General features: G+C 45.4%; 1 protein-coding gene across 3 annotated transcripts in view; it reads left to right on the top strand.

Moving 5' to 3' along the window:
* LOC126339830 (fatty-acid amide hydrolase 2-A-like) overlaps window positions 1–27629 on the top strand; it is a 168276-nt gene that overhangs the window by 88163 nt on the left and 52484 nt on the right. For all 3 annotated transcript variants that reach the window (XM_050001665.1, XM_050001667.1, XM_050001664.1), the window contains 3 exons: window positions 5008–5218; window positions 15758–15975; window positions 21665–21776. In XM_050001665.1, coding sequence (XP_049857622.1) covers window positions 5008–5218; window positions 15758–15975; window positions 21665–21776 — 541 coding nt within the window. The remainder of the gene's footprint in view (window positions 1–5007; window positions 5219–15757; window positions 15976–21664; window positions 21777–27629) is intronic.

The following is a 27629-nucleotide window of genomic DNA, read 5'->3' as shown; positions in this document are numbered from 1 at the left end:
CAGCACAGGTAGAGTATACCGTATGAAATCATGATAACGTGCTCCATTGAGCGTAGGTGGAAGAACATGGGGCCCAATCAAGACATCACCAACAATGCCTGCCCAAACGTTCGCAGAAAATCTGTGTTGATGACGTGATTGCACAATTGCGTGCGGATTCCCGTCAGCCCACACATGTTGATTGTGAAAATTTACAGTTTGATCTCGTTAGAATGAAGCCTCATCCGTAAAGAGAACATTTGCACTGAAATGAGGACTGACACACTGTTGATGAACCACTCGCAGAAGTGTACCCGTGGATGCCAATCAGCTGCTGACAGTGCCTGCACACGCTTCCTTCATTGGGCCAACTGGCGGTGAATCGAGGAATTACAGTACATACTGACGAAACTAAAATGAGCTCTAACATGGAAATTAAGCGTTTCCGGACACATGTCCATATAACATCTTTTCTTTATTTGTATGTGAGGAATGTTTGCTGAAAGTTTGGCCGTACCTTTTTGTAACACCCTGTATGCACCCTGCAATGTTACCTTTGAGCTTCGACGTGGTGAGATGATGTCAGTTAAGAATGTCGTTAAGGCGACAAAGACGCTATTATCACCACTTCACTGAATTCGAACGAGGTCATGTAACGGGACTACAGGAGCTTGATGTTTTTTCTGTGATACTGCAGGAAGAATTGACAGAAATGTAGCCACTGGGAGCGGTGGTCACGAAACTGTACGGTCGCCAGGAGATGAGGCTCCGGACGGCCTCGTGGGATTACCGGGAGGGAAGACCGTCGAGTATGGCGCATCATTCTGTATCTGCAGCAGCAATTTGAGCAGCAGTTGCCACTGTAGTTACACACAAACTGTTACAAAGCGGTTACTTCAAGGACAAGTCCGAACCAGACTTGCGTTTCACACCACTTCATACATCACTGGTGTCAGGCGAGAGCAGGGTGAATTTTGTGTTAGCAGAAGAGCCAACACCGTGTTACGAGTGGAGGCCGAAATGCGCGCGCTTTAGCTCACGCCGGCTGGCGTGAGGAGGGTAGAACTATACTGACGTGAGGTCTGGAACATGACAAGGAATGAAAATTCAGAAAGCGTACTATAATCCATTACTGATGAACGTTGCTCTTGACGGTACATGATTCACAATTTTATCTGTTCAAAATACATTTTTGGAGATACTAATTATAGTAACTGAATATGGCACCTTGCTAGGTAGTAGCAAATGACGTAGCTGAAGGCTATGCTAAACTGTCGTCTCTGCAAATGAGAGCATATGTAGACAGTGAACCATCGCTAGCAAAGTCGGCTGTACAACTGGGGCGAGTGCTAGGGAGTCTCTCTGGACTAGACCTGCCGTGTGGCGGCGCTCGATCTGCTATCACTGATAGTGGCGACACGCGGGTCCGACGTCTACTAACGGACCGCGACTCATTAAAAGGCTACCACCCAGGAAGTGTGGTGTCTGGCGGTGACACCACAGTGAAAGTCTGTTGAGTTTTCTGGTGAAAGCAGATTGTGCCTAGGTGTCTATGACGGCCATGGGTTGGTTAGGAGGATGCGAGTTGAGGGCTTACACCCAACCTGTCTGGGTGCTAGCAACACTGGATATACACCTGTAGTTATGGTCTGGGATGCGATTTAGTAAGATAGCAGGAGCACTCTTATGGTTATCCGACGCACCCTGACTGCAAAACTGAACGTTAGTCTGGTGATTCGACCTGTTGTGCTGCCATTCGCGAACAGCATTCTAGGGGGTGTATTCCAGTAGGATAACGCTCGCCCACATGCTCTACACTGTGTCGACATGTTGCCTTGGCCTGAACGATCACCAGATCTGTCTTCAGTCGAGCTCATATTGGAATCATCAGACGAAAACTTCTACGTCATCCACAAGCAGCATTTCGTACTTGCAGCGATTTATCAAGCACTTAGATTAACGTCTGATCTTGCGATGGTTATCACTAAAGGATGATATCTACATCTACATCCATACTCCGCAAGCCACCTGACGGTGTGAGGTGGAGGGTAGCTTGAGTACCTCTATCGGTTCTCCCTTCTATTCCAGTCTCGTATTGTTCGTGCAAAGAAGCATTGTCGGTATGCTTCTGTTTGGGCTTTAATCTCTCTGATTTTATCGTCATGGTCTCTTTGCGAGATATACGTATGAGGGAGCAATATACTGCTTGACTCTTCGGTGAAGGTATGTTCTCGAGACTTTAACAAAAGCCCGTACCTAGCTACTGAGGGTCTCTCCTGCAGAGTCTTTCGCTCGAGTTTATCTATCATCTCTCGTCTCCGTAACGCTTTCGCGACTACTAAATGATCCCGTAACGAAGCACGCTGCTCTCCGTTGGATCTTCTCTATCTCTTCTGTCAACCCTACCTGGTACGGATCCCATACAGCTGAGCAGTATTCAAGCAATGGGCGAACAAGCGTACTGTAACCTACTTCCTTTGTTTTCGAGTTGCATTTCCTTAGGATTCTTCCAATGAATCTCAGTCTGGCATCTGCTGTACCGACGATCAACTTTATATGATCATTCCATTTTAAATCACTCCTAATGCGTACTCCCATATAATTTATGTAATTAACTGCTTCTATTTGCTGACGTGCTATATTGTAGCTAAATGATAAGGGATCTTTCCTTCTATGTATTCGCAGCACATTACACTTGTCTACATTGAGATTCAATTGCCATTCCCTGCACCATGCGTCAATTCGCTTGCAGATCCTCCTGCATTTCAGTACAATTCTCCATTGTTACAACCTCTCGATAAACCACAGGATAATCCGCAAAAAGCCTCAGTGAACTTCCGATGTCATCCACAAGTTCATATATGTATATTGTGAACAGCAACGGTCCTACGACACTCCCCTGCGGCACACCTGAAATCACTCTTACTTCGGAAGACTTCTCTCCATTGAGAATGACATTCTGATTTCTGTTATCTAGGAACTCTTCAATCACACAATTGGTCTGATAGTCCATAGGCTCTTACTTATATGTTCATTAAACGACTGTGGGGAACTGTATCGAACGCCTTGCGGAAGTCAAGAAACACGGCATCTACCTGTGAACCCGTGTCTATGGCCCTCTGAGTCTAGTGGACGAATTGCGCGAGCTGGGTTTCACACGATCGACTTTTTCGAAAGCCATGCCGATTCCCACAGAGTAGATTTCTAGTCTCCAGAAAAGTCATTATACTCGAACATAATACGTGTTCCAAAATTCTACAAGTGATCGACGTTAGAGATATAGGGCTATAGTTCTGCACATCTGTTCGACGTCCCTTCTTGAAAACGGGGATGGCCTGTGCCCTTTTCCAATCCTTTGGTATGCTACGCTCTTCTAGAGACCTACGGTACACCGCTGCAAGAAGGGGGGGGGGGGGGGGGGGGCAAGTTCCTTAGCATACTCTGTGTAAAATCTAACTGGTATCCCATATACACTCCTGGAAATGGAAAAAAGAACACATTGACACCGGTGTGTCAGACCCACCATACTTGCTCCGGACACTGCGAGAGGGCTGTACAAGCAATGATCACACGCACAGCACAGCGGACACACCAGGAACCAAAGGCGTTGGCCGTCGAATGGCGCTAGCTGCGCAGCATTTGTGCACCGCCGCCGTCATTGTCAGCCAGTTTGCCGTGGTATACGGAGCTCCATCGCAGTCTTTAACACTGGTAGCATGCCGAGACAGCGTGGACGTGAACCGTATGTGCAGTTGACGGACTTTGAACGAGGGCGTATAGTGGGCATGCGGGAGGCCGGGTGGACGTACCGCCGAATTGCTCAACACGTGGGGCGTGAGGTCTCCACAGTACATCGATGTTGTCGCCAGTGGTTGGCGGAAGGTGCACGTGCCCGTCGACCTGGGACCGGAGCGCAGCGACGCACGGATGCACGCCAAGACCGTAGGATCCTACGCAGTGCCGTAGGGGACCGCACCGCCACTCCCCAGCAAATTAGGGACACTGTTGCTCCTGGGGTATCGGCGAGGACCATTCGCAACCGTCTCCATGAAGCTGGGCTACGGTCCCGCACACCGTTAGGCCGTCTTCCGCTCACGCCCCAACATAGTGCAGCCCGCCTCCAGTGGTGTCGCGACAGGCGTGAATGGAGGGACGAATGGAGACGTGTCGTCTTCAGCGATGAGAGTCGCTTCTGCCTTGGTGCCAATGATGGTCGTATGCGTGTTTGGCGCCGTGCAGGTGAGCGCCACAATCAGGACTGCATACGACCGAGGCACACAGGGCCAACACCCGGCATCATGGCGTGGGGAGCGATCTCCTACACTGGCCGTACACCTCTGGTGATCGTCGAGAGGACACTGAATAGTGCACGGTACATCCAAACCGTCATCGAACCCATCGTTCTACCATTCCTAGACCGGCAAGGGAACTTGCTGTTCCAACAGGACAATGCACGTCCGCATGTATCCCGTGCCGCCCAACGTGCTCTAGAAGGTGTAAGTCAACTACCCTGGCCAGCAAGATCTCCGGATCTGTCCCCCATTGAGCATGTTTGGGACTGGATGAAGCGTCGTCTCACGCGGTCTGCATGTCCAGCACGAACGCTGGTCCAACTGAGGCGCCAGGTGGAAATGGCATGACAAGCCGTTCCACAGGACTACATCCAGCATCTCTACGATCGTTCCATGGGAGAATAGCAGCCTGCATTGCTGCGAAAGGTGGATATACACTGTACTAGTGCCGACATTGTGCATGCTCTGTTGCCTGTGTCTATGTGCCTGTGGTTCTGTCAGTGTGATCATGTGATGTATCTGACCCCAGGAATGTGTCAATAAAGTTTCCCCTTCCTGGGACAATGAATTCACGGTGTTCTTATTTCAATTTCCATGAGTGTATATAACTTTAACGTCGTGTTTGTAGGTGACGATGTTGCTTATCATAGGCTGGCGTAACAGCAAGGAGTGTCTCTTGTTACGAATGACTTTTACGTTAGCCACCTTGTGCACAGAAAGTGTTTTCGGTGCGCAGGTGTCGAGTGAGAGCGTGGTGCGGGCGTACGGCGAGCGCGTCAGCGTAGTGCAGCCCGTGCTGAACGCCGTGGTGGAGCAGAGGCTGGAGGAGGCGCTGGAGGAGGCGCGCCACGTGGACCAGCTGGTGGCCCGCGGCGACGCCCCGCCGGCACACGAGCAGCCGCTGCTCGGCGTGCCCTTCACCGTCAAGGGCAGCCTCGCCGTCAAGGGTAAGGCCACGGACCGCACTCACACCCAGCCAGATTCGTCGTAAGGGCGACTGCCGGCAAACAAGATTATCGAATGGCGGAAGTGGGGACGCCTGCTGTTCTTGGCAAACTGTGTGAGGTCTGCGGCAAGTTATCCGGCCGGGGTGGCCGAGCGGTTCTAGGCGCCACAGTCTGGAACTGCGCGACCGCTACGCTTGCAGGTTAGAATCCTGCCTCGGGCAGGGATGTGTGTGATGTCCTTAGGATAGTTAGGTTTAAGTAGTTCTAAGTTGTAGGGGACTGATGACCTCAGATGTTAAGTTCCATAGTGTCAGAGACGTTTGAACCATAGCTAACCTCTTATTTGAGAGTTAACACCTGCAACCTACGTCCTCAAGTATTTGCTGAATGTATTCCAGTCTCTGTCTTCCTCAACAGTTTTTTCCCTCTACACCTCCCTGTAGTACCATGGGAGTCATTCCTTCATGTCTTAACACATATCCTATCATACTGTCCCTTGTCATTTCCACTCCGATTCTGTGCAAAACCTCGTCATTCCTTATCAGTTCGCCTAATTTTCTGCATTCGTCTGTAGCAACACATCTCAAACGCTTCGATTCTCTTATGTTCCGGTTTCCGCACAGTTCATGGTTCACTACCACACAATGCTGTACTCCCGACGTACCTTCGCAGAAATTTCTCTCTCAAATTAATGCCTATGTTTGAGGCTAGTAGACTTCTCTTGGCCAGGAAAAAAAGGACCAAATGGCTCTGAGGACTGTGGGACTTAACATCTTAGGTCATCTGTCCCCTAGACTTGGAACTACCTAAACCTAAGGACATCACACTGTCGGCCTAAGTGGCCAAGCGGTTCTAGGCGCTACAGTCTGGAATCGCGTGACCTCTACGGTCGCAGGTTCGAATCCTGCCTCGGGCATGGATGTGTGTGATGTCCTTAGGTTAGTTAGGTTTAAGTAGTTCTAGGGGACTGATGACCTCAGAAGTTAAGTCCCATAGTGATCAGAGCCTTTTGAGCCTTTTGACATCACACACATCCATGACCGAGGCAGGATTCGAACCTGCGACCGTAGCAGTCGCGCGGTTCCAGACTGAAGCGCTTAGAACTGCTCGGCCACAGCGGCTGGCTCTTGGCCAGGAATGTCCTTTATGCCATTGCTAGTGTGCTTTTGATATTCTCCTTGCTCCATCCGTCACTGGTTATTTTGCTAGCTAAGTAGCAGAATCCCTAAACTTCATCTACTCCGAGACAATGAATCCTGACGTAAAATTTCTCGCTGTTCTCATTTGTGCTACTTCTCATTACTTTTATCTTTCTTCGATTTACTCTCAGACCCATATTCTGTACTTATTAGACTGTTCGTTCGATTCTGCACATCATGTAATTCTCTTCTCTTTCACTCAGAATAGCCATGTCATCAGCAAATCGTATCATTGATATCCTTTCACCCTGAATTTTAATTACGCTCTTGAACCTTTCTTTTATTTCCTTCACTGCTTCCCTGATGTACAGATTGAACAGTAGTGGCTTAAGGCGACATCATTGTCTTACACCCCGAAGACTAAATTCTTGGTCATCCACTCTTATTATTCCCTCTTGGCTCTTGTACATGTTGTGTATGACCCGTCCCTCCCTATAGCTTACCCCTACTGTTTTCAGAATTTCGAACATCTTGCACCATTTTACAGTGTCGAACGCTTTTTCCAGTTCAACAAATCCCATGAACATGTCTTAATTTTTCTTAGTCTTGCTTTTGTTATCAACTGCAACGTCAGACTTGACTCTCTCATACATTTTCCTTTCCTAAAGCCAAACTGATCGTGATCTAGCACATCCTCAATTTTCTTTTCCATTCTTCTGTTTATTATTGTTTTAAGCAACTTGCATGCAAGAACTTTTAAGCTGATTGTGCGATAGTTCTCCCACATGTCAGCTCTTGCCGCCTTCTGAATTGTTTGGATGATGCTTTTCCCAAAGTCAGATGGTATGTTACCAGACTCATACATTCTAAACACCAACGTGAATAATCGTTTTGTTGCCACTTCCCCCAGTGATTTTAGAAATTCTAATGAAATGTTATATATCCCTTCTGCCTTATTTGACTTTACGTCCTCCAAAGCTCTTTTAAATTCTGATTCTAATACTGGATCCTCCATCTCTTCTAAATCGATTCCTGTTTCTTCTACTGTCACATCAGACAAATCATCCCCCCTCATAGCGGCTTTCAATTATTCTTTCCACCTATCCGCTCTCTCTTCTGCATTTAAGAGTGGAATTCGCGTTGCACTCTTCATATTATCACCCTTGCTTTTAATATCACTGAAGATTGTTTTGACTTTCCTCTACGCTGAGTCTGTCCTTCCGACGATCATTTCTTTTTCGATGTCTTCACATTTTTCCTGCAGCCATTTTGTCTTAGCTTCCCTGCACTTCCTATTTTTTTCAGTCCTCAGGAATTTGTATTTTTGTATTCCTGAGTTCCCCGGGACATTTTTATACTTCCTTCTTTCATCGATCAATTGAAGTATTTCTTCTGTTACCCATGGTTTCTTCGCAGTTACCTTCTTTTTACCTATGTTTTCCTTCCCAATTTCTGTGATGGCCTTTTTTAGACATGTCCATTCCTCTTCAACTGTAATGCCTACTGAGCCATTGCTTATTGCTGTATATACAGCCTTAGAGAACTTCAACCGGATCTCGTTATTTCTTAGTACTTCCGTATCCCACGTCTTTTCGTATTGATTCTTCCTGACTAATGTCTTAACCTTCAGCCTACTCTTCATCACCACTATATTGTGATGTGAGTGTATATCTGCTGCGTACGCCTTACAATACAGTATCTGATTTCGGAATCTCTGTCTGACCATGATGTAATCTAACTGTAACCATCCCGTATCACCCGACATTTTCCAAGTATAGCTCCTCCTCTTGGATTCTTGAACAGAAAAAATGGTTCAAATGGCTCTGAGCACTACGGGACTTAACATCTGAGGTCATGATTACCCTAGAACTTAGAAGTACTTAAAACTAACTAACCTAAGAACATCACAAATATCCATGCCTGAGGCAGGATTTGAACCTGCGACTGTAGCGGTCGAACGGTTCCAGACTGAAGCGCCTAGAACCGCTTGGCCACACCGGCCGGCTCTTGAATAGAGTATTCGCCATTACTAGCTGAAACTTGTTACAGATCTCAATTAGTCTTTCTCCACTCTCATTCCTTGTCCCAAGCCCATATTCTCCTGTAACCTTTTCTTCTTATCCTACAACTGCACACCAGTCTCCCATGACTATTAGATTTTCATATTCCTTTACATACTGCATTACCCTTTCAATAGCCTCATATACTTTCTCTGTTTCTTCATCTTCAGCTTGCGACGTCGGTATGTGTATGTGAACTATTGTTGCTGGTGCAAGTTTGTTGTGGATTCTGATAGGAACAAACCGATCGTTGAACTGTTCACTGTAATACACTCTCTGCCCTACCTTCCTGCACATAACGAATCCTACTCCAGTTATACCGTTTCCCACTGCTGTTGATATTACCCTATACTCATCTGACTAAAAAACCTTGTCTTCTTTCCACTTCTCATCACTGACCCGTACTATATCCCTTTTCAGACTTTCTAGTTTCTCTACCACGTTCAAGCCTCTGACATTCCACGCCCCGATTCGTAGAACGTTATCCTTTCGTTAATTATTCAATCTTTTTCTCATGGTAACCTCCCCCTTGGCAGTCCCCTCCCGGATATCCGAACTGGGAACTATTCCGGAATCTTCTGCCAATGGAGGATCATCATGACACTTCCTCAATTACAGGCCACATGTCCTGTAGATACACGTTACGTGTCTTTAATACAGTGGTTCCATTGCCTTCTGCATCCTCATGCAGTTGATCATTGCTGATTCTTCCACCTTTAGGGGCAGTTTCCCACCCCTAGGACAAGAGAGTGCCCTGAACCTCTGTCCGCTCCTCCGCCGTCTTTGACCAGGCCGTTGGCAGAATGAGGGGTGACTGATTATGCCGGATGTCTTCGGCCGCCAATGCTGATCATTAATCAAAATTTAGGCAGTGATGCGATTCGAACCTTGGACGTTTTGATTATTTATTTTTCATTTTGTTCGTTAGTGTTCGTTATATTTGTTCGGGGCAGACGTACCATGACGCTTGTTCAAGTTCTTCCGTGATCCATCAACTCAGTTTTTTTTATTACAGGGGCAGCTAACCCTCTGACCGAACATGCTGAGCTACCGCCGGCCACCCCAGGACCACGGGTACCGTATTGTTTGATGTCGCAATTACTAATTCTCTCAAAATACAACCATGAATTTTTCGCACGTTGTTTCAGTTTCCTGCCCGGTGACAGTCCGAAGGCTGGCATGCTGTCATACTGTGGGGCAACGAGCTGCAAGTTAAGACGTGTGCTGGAGAGACATAGACTGAGACCAGCGCTCTTGTCTGGTCCCAAGATACGAGATATCTGAGCCTTATTAAAGATGACACAGCTCTTCTCGTTCCCAGTGTGTGTGTGTGTTATACTGAGCACAAGCGACCTATTAACAAAGGGAGCTCGACAAGTAGGCCATAGCCGAGCGTTACCTTCAAAACGGGCTCGTGCATCGATATACTGGGATTCAGTTATACACTGAGGTGAAAAAGTCATGGGATACACTTTTATAGACGGCGCCTGTATGGCGTACAGAAGGTATAAAACACCAATGCACTGGCGGAGCTATCATTTGTAAACAGGTGATTCACGTGAAAAGAAGTCCGATGCCTTTACAGCCGCACGACTTTGAACGCATAATGGTAGTTCGACTTAGACGCATGGTTAACTTCCATTTTACCGCAAGTAAATGTTTCTTCCTCCAAAACATCATTTCTACCCTGCTAAGCGCCACAGTTTTCATTTCATTTGGTAGTCCAACGAAGCAGGGCTTCTGTAGAGCCTGTCCATGTAAATGCAATGTGATTTACCAAAATAACCTTGACAAACGTCCCAATTACAGACGAGGCAGAGTTATTTACTCATTTTTCTTTAACTGTGTAAATTTCACAATTCAGAGCATAACCTGTTGTTAAGTCGCGCAGTAAATGAAGTTTGATTCTGTATTTATTGAGCCGGCCGCGGTGGTCTCGCGGTTCTAGGCGCGCAGTCCGGAACCGTGCGACTGCTACGGTCGCAGGTTCGAATCCTGCCTCGGGCATGGATGTGTGTGATGTCCTTAGGTTAGTTAGGTTTAAGTAGTTCTAAGTTCTAGGGGACTGATGACCACAGCAGTTGAGTCCCATAGTGCTCAGAGCCATTTGAACCATTTGTATTTATTTGGTTTGTTCTTCATATCAACTGTAAATGCTATTCTGCCTATGAAAGAGCATATTTCTTCATCGATGGTAAGAGTGGTGTGTTGTTTGAAGTTATTCTTATACTTTGTGAGAAAAGAACCGAAGAAAGGCATAATTTCGTGCAGTGTATCTTTTTTCCGCTGACCAGCTTTACGATTTTCGTGTTGTCATTCAAATAAAACGTTGAAAAATAGAAGGGAATCTGTCTGGACTCATTAGCCTGCTTGCCATGGAGTATTTAGAAATGCATCCTTTCACCAATGTCAGTTTTCTTGGCAATTTCACTAGTCATATGCGAAACAATAGAGAAAAGCAGATATATTTCATGTATCTTTACTGTTGACCATCAATGCCACATGGAATTTGTCTTCATAGTCTTATTCTTATTACATCCATGAATTTCCAGTCTTGCATACCATTTTGTATCTGTTTGTGAGTTTTTGTTGTCTCATTATTCCAAAATGCTCAGAAACATTGAGATTCAGCACAATTTTCATCCAGCTGTAAGATTACATTACTAGCACTATTACCGGCCACGGACGACGAGCGGTTCTAGGCGCTTCAGTCCGGAACCGCGTTGCTGCTACGGTCGCAGGTTCGAATCTTGCCTCGGGCATGGATGTGTGTGATGTCCGTAGGTTAGTTAGGTTTAAACAGTGATGAGTTCTAGGGGACTGATGACTTCAGATGTTAAGTCCCATAGTGCTCTGAACCATTTGAAATATCACTATTGAACACCATTAAATCAGGCTGGTTGTCAACTCTGGCCCAGTTGCGCACTTCAGTAAACACATTTCGTGATGTATCAGGAGAAGCAGCAGTATTAGGACTCTCATCTCCATCTGTCCATGAATAAATAAATACACATATAAGGCAATGTTTGCTTTTATAGTAATATGTATACTATTCGTAAAAACGTTTTTCAATAATATTAATCTGTTTTAGCTGCCTGTACTGTTGGTATATTTGCAAAATACGTCTGAAGGTTCGTAATCAATATCCACATCAGAGCTTTTCTCCTTCGATCTGGAAGAACCGTCAAAGACACGCATGATCTTGACTCAGCACAAACACGCAAAGTGGTCTCCCCTCAGCGATTTCATTCGTATTAACAGGGTATGGAGGGCACGACTAGGACTTCCACATGTGTGAACAGGACGACGCAACTCTGAAACATTTATGAGAAAATCGGGTCTGAAAATTTTAGTCGTGCTTACAAACTTTGTGTGGTAGCTAATACGCAACGCTGGCAGGAGTGGCCGTGCGGTTCTAGGCATTGCAGTCTGGAGCCGAGCGACCGCTACGGTCGCAGGCTCGAATCCTTCCTCGGGCATGGATGTGTGTGATGTCCTTAGGTTAGTTAGGTTTAATTAGTTCTAAGTTCTAGGCGACTGATGACCTCAGAAGTTAAGTCGCATAGTGCTCAGAGCCATTTGAGCCATAATACGCAACGTGTCTGTAGCGGAGCGAGTAAGCGCTTAATGTCCGAAGCGTGAAGGAAGGAAGAAGTAAGCATGGTTGGGTTTAACTTCTCGTCGACATCTATGTCATTGGAGACGGAGCACAAGCTCGAAACGTGGCAAGGTTGGAGAAGGAAATCGGTCGTGCGCTTTCAAACGAACCATCCCGCCATTTAGATACAGCGACTTGGGGAAATCACGGAAAACCTAAATCTGGATGGCCGGAAGCGGGTTTGAACCATCGTCCGCCCGAATGCGAGTCGAGTGTGCTAACTTACGGGCGAGGGCTATAGATCGAATTTTTCTGCCGATAGTATTTTCTTTGTAAGTTATTATCATCTGCAGTAATATTCGGTGCTATGCTTCGATATGCGCGATACGCCGCGAAAGTGCGTGACAGCCGAGAACCGTTTATGAATGCAAACCAAGTTTTTTTTACAAGACACAATTGAAAAAAAAAACCGATTGACATTCAAAAATACTGCGTTTCTTACATCTGCCGTACGTCCCAATAGTTATTGTTCTTTACATTCCGACGACCAGTATCATCATTCTTTCCACAAATATAGATACAGTAATGTGAATATAATGAGTACACTGATTTGACTGAAAGTTCTCGTTATCATTTTTTCATTTCAAATCTCTTTAGAAAACATTTTCTCCTTTTTTTTCAAAGATTAGGACAATAGTAAATGAATGATTATTGATACTTTCTACCCTTGTAATAAATATGTTGGTAGTATTAATTGGGAATGAAAAACACACGCAGCGAGATTCCATCGAGAGATCTTGTGCATATGATACGAAGAGCTTACTATCCCTTTTATATCCCAAATGGTTCAAATGGCTCTGAGCACTATGCGACTTAACTTCTGAGGTCATCAGTCGCCTAGAACTTAGAATTAACTAACTAACCTAAGGACATCACACACATCCATGCCCGAGGCAGGATTCGAACCTGCGACCGTGGCGGTCGCTCGGCTCCAGACTGTAGCGCCTAGAACCGCACGGCCATTCCGGCCGGCTTTTTGTATCCCGCCTGGATAGGTGGCTCGTGGGTCTTCTCCTGTGAACAGATTCTGTAAGACAGACCGAAAGTGAAGGAAGCGATTAGGAGCAAGAGAGGTGAACCACTTCGGTACTGCATGTAACTTTAACACCTTTTACTAGAGTCAAAAAACACAAGTAAATATCAAAGGCATACATAACTTTGGTTAGAATGAGCATGTAGGTGTCGAGACGTAGTCCATGTCTAATCTAATACAAAGTCTCAATAACAAGCTAGCCTACTCTGTAGAAGAAGCGATCTTTTCAGGCCGTCCGCTCTTAATGAAAATCTAAATCAAGACTGCACTCGCTGAGCTCCACAGCGTCGGCCAGAGGGCGCTGTGGTCGGCGTAGTTTGTCTTCTCTCTTAGTGCCAACTTACGAGAGCGTGCCCCTTCGTTGTGGCATCGTAATATCGACGACACAAGACCGGCTGCGGATTCCGTGAACACTGGTGGTGCCCTTACAGAGCTTACAGCATAAGCACGCCTATGATTTTAAAACTCTTCTTACAAGATCCATTCGCTTCTAAACTGATACTGTTACTACTCGGCTTAGCCGCGAGCCCTTAGAGGGTGGTATATGTGACATACAGTATAACTGGTTAGCATTTCCACCCGGAATTTGCGAGTGTAAGTCGGATGTTCCTTGATCCGCCTTGGTGGGTCGTGTCGTCGGATTTCCTCCAACCTGTGCGCGGTGCAGCTCTCGTAAATGTCGACTCATGCAGATTCTTCATTGGCGCATTGGATGTCTCTGTCGGTGGAAGCTAATTATCTGAAATTGCTGTCGATCAACTTTGGGGTATCTATTTACTCGATATTAACATTCAGAATGCCATAATATCGCTTTTATTCCTATTAGTTCAATAATGGAACACTCGTGTCACTTGGCCAGAAGAAGGAATCGGTTGGTAGGACATGTTCTGAGGCATCAAGGGATCACCAGTTTAGTATTGGAGGGCAGTGTGGAGGGTAAAAATCGTAGAGGGAGACCAAGAGATGAGTACACTAAGCAGATTCAGAAGGATGTAGGTTGCACTAGGTACTGGGAGATGAAGAAACTTGCACAGGATAGAGTAGTATGGAGAGCTGCATCAAACCAGTCTCAGGACTGAAGACCACAACGACACAACAACAACAACGTGTCACAAACTACTCGTAAACCAGAGGATGGCTACTATCGAACAAGATAGGAAGAGCTCTTAACGCCGACTGCCGACTTTGGCGCGCAGTCCGTATCTCTTACTAGTTTCGTCACAGTTCGTGGATTTCCGATCAAGTTCGTACTTACTAAGATATGCATTTGTTAATGAAAGGGTGTGAATTTTAACGAGGCAAAATTATGATAAATAGTTTTAAACATCCAGAGGCTCATCCTAGTAATCATGATGTCATAAATGACTTTAATTATTAAATATAAATAAACAAATCGGTGACTTTGGCGGCAAGATGGCGGTACTTCCCGTCATGTATATTTCCCAGGCTGACGCTTGTTGCTACGGTCCAGCGCCGAGCCGCGCCCCACTACGAGCGACATATGGTCGCTTCGTCACCTAGCCAGCCAGCCAGCCAGCGTGGGAAATGTTCTCCGGCTCATGGCCAGCTACGGACTACAGCACTTCCTAACTATCGTGAATACATCAATAAGAGACAATAGTTTATTAAAACTGGTAAAAATGTAATCTTCACGTAAGAGGCACCTTACAGTCTTTCTCAGAAACAGGTGAAACGTGCATTTTCCTATTTATGTATGTAAGGCCCTAGTCGTGGTCTACGCACTCTATCAGTATGAATCCAATCGGTAAAGGGGGAGTTCGTACGACCTTCTCGTAAGCACAAACGAGAGGTTAGGCGACCATGATCACACTCTTAGTGGCCTCTGCCGGAAAGTACATGACTACGCTTGCTGTACAGCGTACGTTTCTGCTGTGTTCTCCAGCAGTTTATTGAACTAACTTCTTCAATACAATATCTGGCTGTACAATAGATGTAGACTTCGTCGATCTAGCCGGAGATGTGGTTCCTCTCGGTCGGCTGGTACTTCGATCGGCGGTGCAGTACACCGGCTTCGGTGACATCCTCTTGGAGACTCTGCTATAGCGGTTGCCATCAGCAGCGGACGGAGACTGGTCTGCCTTCGACCGGCCGGGCCTATATAGTGAACTGGAGCCAACAGAAACCCGGCGTAGGAATCCGTGGCCGGATATGTCGCGGCCACATCTGCAAGGAAAGATTTCTATAAACCGACTGGAATCTTCGGCGTGTTTACCTGATGTCTTCGCCTGTTTGGCTGTTGGTTTGTTTCCCTCGTAGCGTGGCTGTTATGCGGTACTGCCTGCCATTTAGGGGAACCCGATGGCAGACAGTACAGTTTCGTCCTATTGGAAAGCGCGGCAAACAAAGCAACATACGGCGGCATACGGGCTCCGTTTGCGAGAATGCATTGCGTACGGGCTTAGGGCGGAAAGTGCTGACCGACAGCAGTGGCTTTTGCGTATTTCGTCAGTGCTAATAGAGAAGCAACACTGCGTGAAATAACTGCAGAAATCGAAGTGGAACGTACGGCGAAAGTATTCGCTGAAGGTGAAGTGTGGCACGAAAAGCGGCGTGTTGAAGCGCTTCCAGCTAGAAGTAACAATAGAAAAACAAACGTGGGCTTCGGCAGTGTGGTATGGTTTTGTGCAGGTCTGTGCCACGCGTGCGCCAACATGTCGCGGGCGGGCGTGCGCGCCGATCAGGATGCGCTGGTGGTGCGCCAGCTGCGCGCCGCGGGTGCCATCCCGCTGCTAGTGTCCACCACGCCCGAGTACTGCCTCTTCTTCGAGACCTACTCGCAGCTGCACGGCGTCACCCGGAACCCCTACGACACGCGTCGCACGCCCGGCGGCTCATCTGGCGGAGAGGTAAGTGTTCCTCACAGATCTACGCCTACATACAGGGTGTCCAGAAAAGGGCTCCCTGAATTCAAAATGAAATATCTCGAAAACAGAGATCGATAGAGGAATGCAGTAACCGGTATGTTTATTGTGAAAGCTGTAAGGAGTTTATACAGCAGTTTGAAATAATAGTTACAAAAGCTGCTAACAGATGGCGCTGTACGCTGTACAACTCATATCAGCATACATAAGTGAAATAATCGTATGAAAACAATCTTTGCAAACAATCACATCACAATGTTTTCAAAATGTTCACCATTGGCACTACAGAGGTGGCGTAAACGAAGAATGAAATTCGCCATCACATTTCGTAGTGTCTCAACCGAAATGGATTCACATGCACAGAGATCGCCGATTCAAGCTCGTCCAGAGTGGCTGGATCCTTCGGGTAGACCATGTCTTTCACTGTGCCCCACAAAAAAAAGTCACAGTGAGACAAATCCGGCGAATATGGAGGCCAATCTATGCCTGCACCAGTAAATTTGGGATATTCCAAAGCAATGACTCGATTCCCGAAGTATTCCTCAAGAAAGCGAAACACTTGTTCGGTCCGATATGGTCGGGCTCCATCTTGCATAAACCATTCAGTACCTGGTCGATCGTCTAACGTTCGCTGCGTGGCGACAAATTGTTCCAAAATTGCAACGTAACGTGCACCAGTGACCGTTTATCGAATGAAAAAAGGGCCAATAATGACTCTGCTGCATACTGCAGCCCACAAAGTAACTTTAGGAGAATACAGGGGTTTCGCTTCACACCAATATGGCTTTTCGGAACCACAAAATCGCCAGTTCTGCTTATTCATGTATCCATTCAGGTGGAAGCGTGCTTCATCCGTAAACCAGATGCAGCCAACATCAAATCCTTGACTATCAATCATTCTGAGCATTTTATTAGCAAAGGCAACCCTTTGTTGCACAGCTCGTTCCGTTATGGCCTGGTGCGTTTGAATTTTGAATGGAAACATGTTTAGGCGCTTCCTCAGTATTTTCTGCGTGCTGGAACGTTTCAAACCAGTCTCAGATGAAATTCTACGGACGGATCACATTGGATTTCGCTGAATAATTCCAGAAACTGTGGCGATATTTTCAGGCGTAACTGTGGTTTGCTTGCGGCCAACATGCCCTACTAGATCATCAGTTACGCTGCCTGTTCGTTGAAACTTTGCGAAGAGTGTACGAATGTTTTTCGCATCGGGTCCTTTTGGAACATTAAATCGTGCTTGAAAACTTCGCCTTGTTGCCGTAGTACACTCTTCTAACCTGTGGTACTCTAGCACCAGAAAAACGCGGTGTTCAGTAGAGTACATTGTTTTAATCTCTTCCTTCGTACGCTAACCTCCTTTCACGTATCAATAGTGGAACTGATCGCTCTGGGCTTCGGATCACTATTTATACTAGGCATTACGTATGGCGATTACTGCGCCATCTGTTAGCAGGTTTTGTAACTACTATTTCAAACTGCTGTATAAACTTCTTACAGCTTTCACAATAAACATACCGTTTACTGCATTCCTCTCTCGATCTTTGCTTTCGAGATATTTAATTTTGAAATCAGAGAGTCCTTTTCTGGACGCCCTGTAAATACTCCGCATGTCACTGTACAGTACGTGGCCGTGTATGATAAATTCCTTCCTTCGAAAATTTCCTCCTCTCATAACTGTTCTGTGTTGCCACAGATGGCACGTCACTGAGGTGCACGCGAGGTGCCTATCTGCTTCCACCGGCGTGAGTTGAATGCGTAAGTTCCGAAAAATGTTATCCAACCTGCAGTCTTCTACAGTTGTTGTCCCCTGAGCAGAAAACAGCAAGTAGGTTGTGAGTCCGCTATCTTCGAGGCTGTAATAAACTGTTTGCGAGGAACTGGTTTTGTAAAGATAATTAAATTTAGAATTGGCTCGTTTGAATGGTATGTCACTCGCTTTTTAACATCAGAATACGAGAATCTGCACAGTTATTGCCCACTTTACGAATCACAAGGAATTTCCATTTTTCACATTTTCACAGAGAATAAACAAAATAAATGAACTGCCGGTTTGCGTAATTACTATCAAACTAGTTCTCAATTACATGTGCAAAACCCAGAGATTGCTACTTAACCGCGGCAGACAACACGTTTGTTCTCCTAAACTGCAGATAGAATTCTGATCTGACACCTGAATCACCTCGTCCGCTATCCATATTAAGCGCGACCCGAAGATCTCCGAAGTGCTTCGTCTGCCTTTTCGTTTAGCTATTGATTATTATTCTGCTGATAATTAACAATTTTAAAATAATGGAATGGTAAGCTGATATTGACAAATGCTCTTACATGAAATGCAAGTAAATTCACTGTTTAGTATTTCTAATATTAATAACAGAAGTTTATCATTTTGGCGCGCTACTTCCGAACACAGCAGCCAATAGCGGTGAGGGACCACAATTAAGGTGGTCTTTCTCACGACACTCGTACCGAATAAGCCTTCTTTCACCGGTACCTCACACCACGTTACATCTTCCCACTGCTGCATTCTCAAGTGCTTAGGAAGAGCTTCTAGTAGCTAAATATGATGACTGCCAAGCTAGAAAGGTTAGAAGTGTATCTTGTACCACTAACAGTCACGTCCATTCCTGTTCCACTCGCAAACAGAGTGTCGGAAAAGCAAGTCTCTATATGCCTCCATAAAAGCCGTAATGTCTTTTATCTTCGTGGTACTTAAGGGAAATGTACACTGACTGCTGTAGAATCATTCTGCAGCCAAATGCCGTTCTCTGAAGTTTCTCAATAGTATTTTAATATTTTTAAGAATCAGTCTCACTTGTACAAATTTTCTGGTCTTTAGCAGGTTTCGGCTAAATTAACCTAGCCTTTTTCAGAAGCAAAAAATTGCTATAACATGCCAGAGTAAGGCACAGCCAACATTAAAATTAAAACCTATAGTACCGTGGTACCACGTCGAATTAAAACTACTTAGCTGAAGTCCAGCCTCGGCATCTCTTTAACACTCAGTCGGTTGGCAGCGGCAAATACGTTGAGTGCCAACGTAGTCCCAGACCGGAGGAGGATCTTGTTTTCCGGTTGCGTTCTTCAATGAAAAGCGACCACCCTTTGTGGCTTAAAGGTAGGTATCGGAAGGTCTGCTACGGCCGAGTCTACAAGCCGGCGATCACAGCATTATCCGTAGTTTACATACTGTCTGTGGTAAGCCCCGAGCAGTCATCAGGCTGTATTTTGCTCTGCGTGCAGTTCACTGCCTTGTTAGTAGATCAGATAATGTAGCAGGAGAACACTTCAATTCGGACGACTCGATGAGCTTAGCGGGCATGCGAAGTGAGGTGTAACTGTTTGTCAACAGAAGTTTGTTTTCAAGTTTGAAAGGCTGTTCCAGAAGCAAGTGGTGTGAAATGGTGAGCACCACAGTAAACAGCGAGAATTCTATAACAGAGTGGTGACGTTAGGAGGACTGGTTCAGAGCTCTGTCTTTCCTCAGGATAACATTGAAAACTTGGAACTGTTGATTTATTTACAGCACTGTCATTGGGCAGAGTCTTGTAAAATCATCTTACTGGCGCATCGATAGGCACGCACGTACGCACGCACGCACACACACACACACACACACACACACACACACACACACACACACACACACACACACACACACATACATATACACACACACTGGAAAGAGAGCTGGTCTGGAGCACGAATGGAACACGACTTCACCGCTGTGAGCCGAGCAGAACACTTCTCCGCAGAGAACAGACATGGGATGGCTTCATTTTCGCCAGCAACACTTTGCAGCAGATTATGACTTCTCCTCCACTTCTGACAACGTTCGGTAAAATTACGCGAGGCTGGACAAACGAGTGACGAGACTCAGAAATTGTTGGTATGGGCGATGTTATTTCGGACGTTCTTATTTCATGGAGAGTTAGAAGGCACATTCAGCTTATACACTGAAGCACCAAAGAAACTGGTATAGAATGAGTATTTAAATACAGAGATATGTAAACAGGGAGAATACGGCGCTGCGGTCGGCAACGCCTCTATAAGACACCAAGTGTCGGCCCCATTGTTAGATCAGTTACTGCTGCTACAATGGCAGGTTACCAAGATTCAAGTGAGTTTGAACGTGGTGTTATAGTCGACGCACGAACGATAGGACACAGCATCTCCGAAGTAGCGATGAAGTTGGGATTTTCCATTTCACGAGTGTACCGTGAATGTCAGGAATCTGGTAAAGCATCAAATCTCCGACATCGTTGCGTCAACGTCGACTGCAGAGAATCGTTCAACGTGACAGAAGTGCAACCCCTCCGCAAATTGCTGCAGATCTCTATGTTTGGACCATCAACAAGTGCCGGTATACGAACCATTCAACGAAACATCACCGATATGGGCTTTCGGAGCCGAAAGCCTACTCGTATACCCTCGATCACTGCACGACACAAAGCTTTACGCTTCGCCTGGGCCCGCCAACACCAACATTTGACTGTTGATGGCTGGAAACATGTTGCCTGGTCAGACGAGTCTCGTTTCAAATTGTGTCGAGCGGATGGATATGGAGACAACCTGATGAAACCATGGACCCTGCATGTCAGCAGGGGACTGTTCAAGCTGGTGGAAGCTCTGTAATGGTGTGGGGCGTGTGCAGTTATATGGGACCCCTGATACGTCTAGATACGACTCTGATAGGTTACCCATACGTAAGCATCCTGTCTAATCACCTGCATCCATTCATGACCATTGTGAATTCCGACGGACTTCAGCAATTCCAGCAGGACAATGCGACACTCCACACGTACAGAATTGCTACAGAGTGGGTCCAGGAACATGTCTGAGTTTAAACGCTTCCTCTGGCGACCAAACCCCCCAGACAGGAACATTATTGAGTACATCTGAAATGCCTTGAAACGTGCTCTTCAGAAGAGATCTCCCCACCCTCGTACTATTACGGATTTGTGAACACCCCTTCTGGATTCATGGTGTCAGTTCCCTCCAGCACTACTTCAGACATTAGTCGAGTCAATGCCACTTCTACGTGCTCGCGAGGGCCCTACACGATATTAGGCAGATGTACCAGTATCTTTGGCTGTTCAGCGTATTTCTTGATGTAGCGTGCATGCATTAGATAACCAACACGATCTACTAGAAGATGTGCTACTGCGAACAAGAAAAAATATGTGGCTTATGCTTGATGAAGCTGCAGCACATTTCAGTCTCTGCGTTCGAGATGCAGTGGCTGGTATCTACTGTGACAAATGGGTAGGTACAGTGCTTCGGATTATCGTGTCTGGGGGCGCCTTACACAATTGGTCCATCCAGCGGACCACCGGGATGCAGAAACTCTTTGTTGGCGTTTCATGGAAGCTTGTAGAACCATTCGAAATTGTCAGGGAGCATTTCAAATGGTGTGACAGTCCATGATTCAAGGAGTGCATGCGTGTTTAGAAGCAAGAGGAGAACATTTCGGGACTTTACTACGCGCTCCAGTCACCTAAACTGTAAACTTTCATTATTAATTCGAAGACTATGGATTTTCGAACATATGTTTATGTGAATTTTTTCTTGTTCTGGTGTGTGGAATCCATCCCCAATGCATGTAAAAGTATTTTTGAAACAGACTGTTTATCAGTGACGTTGCAGACCTGATGATGTGAGCGACTGTTTGCAGGCGGCCCTGCTGGGCGCCGGAGCGTCACTGGTGAGTCTGGCCTCCGACGTGGGAGGCTCCGCGCGGCTGCCGGCGCTCTTCTGCGGAGTCTTCGGCCACAAACCGACGGCTGGTGAGTAGCTGCCTGCTCCTATCTCCTGTTCTGACCTCTGTAGTGTCTCAACCCACTGACGTTTGTGAAAATTGCAATACCCAGAAGACATTTATGTGACTATGTGACTACTTGTCAAAGCCTGAATAAAAACCTTCTGCAGCTCGGACTTCTGCTACACTTGCGGGAAGGTATCTAAAGGCTTTTGGAGCCACGTCAACTCCAGTGCGGTGGCCTGCTGTGCTAGGTTTCTTGCTTGAAGATCCGTGGCCCGATCATGGTGGTCCCACAGATTCTGGATTGCGTTTAAACCCAGAGTGGTTGGTGGCCAGGCAAGTACGGTAAACTCACCCTGCTGCTGTTAGAACCACGCAAGTACACTGCGAGCTGCGTGACATGATGCATTGTCCTGCTGGTAATGTCATCGTGTCGAGGAAAAACAAATGGCATCCAAGGGTGGACATGATCCCCAAGGACATAAATACTTGTGTTGACTCACTGTGCCTCCCAGAATGACGAGATCACTCAGGGAACGCCACGAAAACACTCCCCAGATGATAGCGCTCCCTCCTCTGGCATGGGCCCTCGCGATGACTGTTACAGAGTGTTTCCTTCAGATTTTCCACGCCGTACACGCTAACTGCCATCTATCCAATGATGCATAAAACGTGGTTCATCTGAAAATGTCACCTGTGGATCTTTATTTGCCTTAATATTTTGCAAATTCCAACTTTCTTCGCCACGAACAGCAAGCAGCATGGGTGCATGAACCAGGCGCCTGTTGTGGAGCCCCATACTCAGCAACGTTCGCTGCACGGTCGTTTAGGAGACACTGTTGGTAGCTCCTTGGTTCATCCGGGTGGTCATTTGCTCAGCAGTTGCACGTCTATTCGCCCGTGTACAAGGTGAAACAATAAAGAGACTGATTTTCTTTGGAAGATTTGGCAACCCTGCATGCTTGAATAGGCGCAATATCTTTGACCTTGGTCTATAAGCTGCTTCTGGTCCAAGCGGCACATCGATGTAACTGCTCAGTCGTGAGTTATGCTGTAATAAGTTAACACGTGTTTGTGTCTCTCGTCACGGAAATGGAACCGCATAATATTGCGCAATGGTATGCCATTTCTATTTGCATTAAATTGGGCGAAAACGTGACGACAACTTACGGTAAGTTTCAGAAGGCTTTTGGAGAGGACATTATGTCAAGAGCTCTAGTTTTTCGTTGGCATAAAATGTTCAGTGAAAGCAGAACGAATGTTGAAGATGAAGACCGTAGTGGACGACCATCAACCTCAAGGATGGATGTCAACTTGGCCAGGGTGCTTGACCTCGTACGATCTCATCGAAGATTATCCGTGAAAATGATTGCAGAAGAAGTGAACATGAATCGAGAAATGGTCCGTCTAGTAATAACTGAAGATCTTGGTATGAGAATGATTTGTGGAAAAATGTTCCCCAAAATTCTCACACCACAACAGCCACGGAAAAATGTGGCAGCCGATCTGTTAGAGGAAACAGAAATCAATCCAGAATTGTTGAGCTGCGTTATCACTGGTGATGAAAGTTTTTTTTTTTTTCAGTATGATCCAGAGACAAAACACCAAAGATCGCAATGGTGCTGAAAGGGACCACCCAGACCAAAAAAAGTTCGCATGTCAAAGTCAAAAGTGAAATGCATGCTTGTGTGCTTCTTTATTCTAAGGGAATTGTGGGTGCCTCGTGGACAAACAGTTAACCAATATTACTATAAAGAAATTTTAGAAAGACTTCGTAAAAGAGTTCTTCGTGTCCGTGCCAACGTTGCTGGTAATTCGATTCTGCATCACTATAATGCGCCATGCCATACTGCTCTGTCAGTTAAGCAATTTTTAACCTCAAAACAAATTTCAGTACTACCACAGCCACCTTATTCACCAGATATCGCTCCTTGCGACATTTTTCTATTTCCAAGAGTCAAAACGGCGGTCAAGGGACACCATTTTCAAACAATGCAAGATGTTCAAAACACTGTGACGAGGGTCTTGGAGTATATTACAGAAGACGAGATCCAGAAATGTTACCATTAATGGCAGAAGCGCTGGAAAAAGTGCGTGCAATCAGAAGGGAACTACTTTGAAGGAGACAACACTAAACTTGACTAAAACGGTAAGCAACATATTTTTTCACATCAGTCTCATTACTTTATTGTCGCATCTCGTACGTCTCCGCAGCTGTCTTCAACCCTTTCGCCTACGGCCCTCGGTGCTCCATAGTTGCGTCGGTGCCGGTTCTGGTCTTTATCCACGACTGCACACGAACAATTTACAAACTTAGCCGTTTCGGATAAGCTCTGCCCCCAAGATTACTGACTTCCAGGAAGCGGACTCGAGTAATGGTAAGTCTGGGCTCATGTACAGGATGGAACCATTGGAAACAAAATGGTATTAAGCAACAACGAGCGAGTAATAGATCATGCAACGTCACTACAATACGGGATTACTGTCATATTGCCTGGACACCCGTGAGCCACCATAAAGCTTCGCCTACAATGTTGCTTGACATTAGAGCTCTGTCCTACAGGTCTACGCTGATATTTTGACACTTTTTTGTCTGGAAACCACGCAAACCCCATATTGGCCCGAGCTCGTAAATGCCATCGGTGGCATGATAGTTTGCGAAAAGTGGTTATTTTGTCTTACTCCCACTTAAAATGACATAAAGTGATAGGAACTTAAGTTATAGATTCTATCTTGTAGCTTATATTGTTGAGTGGCATGGAGGACGAACGCTAGATGTGTTTGAGGCGCCACTGGATAAACTCCCATGTACTGAAGAAAACTTGGACAGTAGGAAGGTTATAAAGTCGAAGCTACTGCATATCCTTAAAGTAGGTCACATTTCAGTAAGGCAATGCACAGCTATATACGTCAAGAAAAAGTGAAAGGAAGCTTACACCTGTTTTCTTGGTCTGCACGTTCGCCTGACTTACACCTCATCAAATATATTTGAAATGTGTTTTGTTGCTTCTGGGTCCCCAGCCAATATATGGTTTTCAAAGGACAACATTATTCTACAGACTGACTGATTTTGTAATAATATTTTATTTGTTCCTACATGAATGACTTCAGTTATACGAATCAGTGCTATTTCTTACTACCATGAGTGTTTGCTGTACCATGTAATCTGCTATGTTTTACACATAGTAGTTGTACAGTTTATTACTCATGAATCTTAACAATACGATCAGACGGGCTTTACATAAGGCACTGAGTATTTTTCACAAAGCTTTGTCATGATGATACCTGTTTACTCGTAGGTCGTTCGTTGGATATCAACCTAAAGGCCGAAACTGCCAGTATCAACAAATAAATGTTGTGAAATCAGCCAGATGTGGAACACCGTATGTTGTGTAATGAGGCAGCTGTGGAACAATGTTATGTTTCGGGTATCTGGAATTCTTGTTCGTCATGGTCTGTCAATGATTATTGCAGACTCTAGGCAGGAAAAGGAGCGCTTTAGAGGGAGATTTTAGGGAAAATTCCACTGTCCAGCTCCTCTTTGATTCCGTGCCGCATCGTTCATGGAACATGATTGGAGCGTATGTTGTCTTTTTACTTCACTGAATTCCAAAAGTCGGTATAAAGTAAAGTTCCGCAGTCCTAATCATTTCAGCCACATGCATCCCACGTATCCCATTTGGAAGTGCAGTGAAAAGGGTGCGCACATAATACGAGGATGTGATACCGACATTTGAATATTGCGCTCAGGAACGTCACTATTCATCCTTCTAGGGGCAACGTGGCAAGTGCCTGCGAGCTGGGAGGTTTGGTTAGTTATTGATGAGAATGGTTCCATTATCGTGTATCGGTGTGTTTGCTGCTTGCGATGGCTGAAATGAAAGAACAACGTGTTGCGTTGAGTTTCCTTATACGTCTTCTGCTTCACCAAAAAAAGTGAAGCATCGAGAATGGGACGAGGACATGAAATGAAGCTTTGCAGGTTAAGAGGATCTGTGCTGTTGTTTCAGTGATTATAAAATAGAACTGAAGGAACTTCAAAAATGTGGGAATTTAAGGAGATGGGACCTGGATAAACTGACGAAACCAGAAGTTGTAGAAAGTTTCAGGGAGAGCATAAGGGAACGATTGACAAGAATGGGGGAAAGAAATACAGTAGAAGAAGAATGGGTAGCTTTGAGGGATGAAGTAGTGAAGGCAGCAGAGGATCTAGTAGATAAAAAGACGAGGGCTATTAGGAATCCTTGAGTGACGAAGAAATATTAAATTTAATTGATGAAAGGAGAAAATATAAAAATGCAGTAAATAAAGCACGCAAGAGGAATACAAACGTCTCAAAAATGAGATTGACAGGAAGTGCAAAATGGTTAAGCAAGCATGGCTAGATGACAAATGTAAGGATGTAGAGGTTTATGTCACTAGGGGTAAGATAGATACTGCCTACAGGAAAATTAAAGAGACCTTTGGAGAAGAGAGAACCACTTGTATGAATATCAATAGCTCAGATGGAAACCCAGTTCTAAGCAAAGAAGGGAAAGCAGAAAGGTGGAAGGAGTATATAGAGGGTCTATACATGGGCGAGGTACTTGAGGACAATATTATGGAAATGGAAGAAGATGTAGATGAAGATGAAATGGGAGATATGATACTGCGTGAAGAGTTTGACAGAGCAGTGAAAGACCTGGGTCGATACAATGCCCCCAGAGTAGACAACATTCCATTAGAACTACTGATAGCCTTGGGAGAGCCAGTCCTGACAAAACTCTACCATCTGGTGAGCAAAATGTATGAGACAGGTGATACCCTCAGACTTCAAGAAGAATATAACAATTCCAATCCGAAAGAAAGCAGGTGTTGACAGATGTGAAATTACTGAACTATCAGTTTAGTAAGTCACGGCTGCAAAATACTAACGCGAATTCTTTACAGACGAATGGAAAAACTGCTAAAAGCCGACCTAAGTCACGGCTGCAAAATACTAACGCGAATTCTTTACAGACGAATGGAAAAACTGCTAAAAGCCGACCTCGGGGAAGATCAGTTTGGCTTCCGTAGAAATATTGGAACATGTGAGGCAATACTGGCCCTACGACTTATCTTAGAAGCTAGATTAAGAAAAGGCAAACCTACGCTTCTAGCATTTGTAGACTTGACAATGTTGACTGGAATACTCTCTTTCAAATTCTAAAGGTGGCAGGAGTAAAATACAGGGAGCGAAAGGCTATTTACAATTTGTACAGGAACCAGATGGCAGTTATAAGAGTCGAGGGGCATGAAAGGGAAGCCTAGGTTGGGAAGGAAGTGGGACAGGGTTGTAGCCTATCCCGAATGTTAGTCAATCTGTATATTGAGCATTCAGTAAAGAAAGCAAAAGAAAAATTGGGAGTAGGCATTAAAATCCATGGAGAAGAAATAAAAACTTTGAGGTTCGCCAATGACATTGTAATTCTGTTAGAGACAGCAAAGGACTTGGAAGAGCAGTTGAACGGAATGGACAGTTTCTTGAAAGGAGGATACAAGATGAACATCAACAAAAGCAAAACGAGGATAATGGAATGTAGTCTAATTAAAACGGGTGATGCTGAGGGAATTAGATTAGGAAATGAGACACTTGAAGTAGTAAAGGACATATGCTATTTGGGGAGCAAAATAACTGATGATGGTCGAAGTAGAGAGGATAGAAAATGTAGACTGGCAATGGCAAGGAAAGCGTTTCTGAAGAAGAGAAATTTGTTAACATCGAGTCTAGATTTAAGTGCCAGGATGTCGTTTCAGAGAGTATTTTTATGGAGTGTAGCCACGTATGGAAGTGAAATAGGGACGATAAATATTTCGGACAAGAAGAGAATAGAAGCTTTCGAAATGTGGTGCTACAGAA

Source organism: Schistocerca gregaria, chromosome 1, assembly GCF_023897955.1.
Source record: "Schistocerca gregaria isolate iqSchGreg1 chromosome 1, iqSchGreg1.2, whole genome shotgun sequence".
In the NCBI taxonomy this organism is placed as follows: Eukaryota; Metazoa; Arthropoda; class Insecta; order Orthoptera; family Acrididae; genus Schistocerca; species Schistocerca gregaria.
Note: the sequence above shows the minus strand (reverse complement) of the source record. Positions and strands in the feature narration are given on the sequence as shown.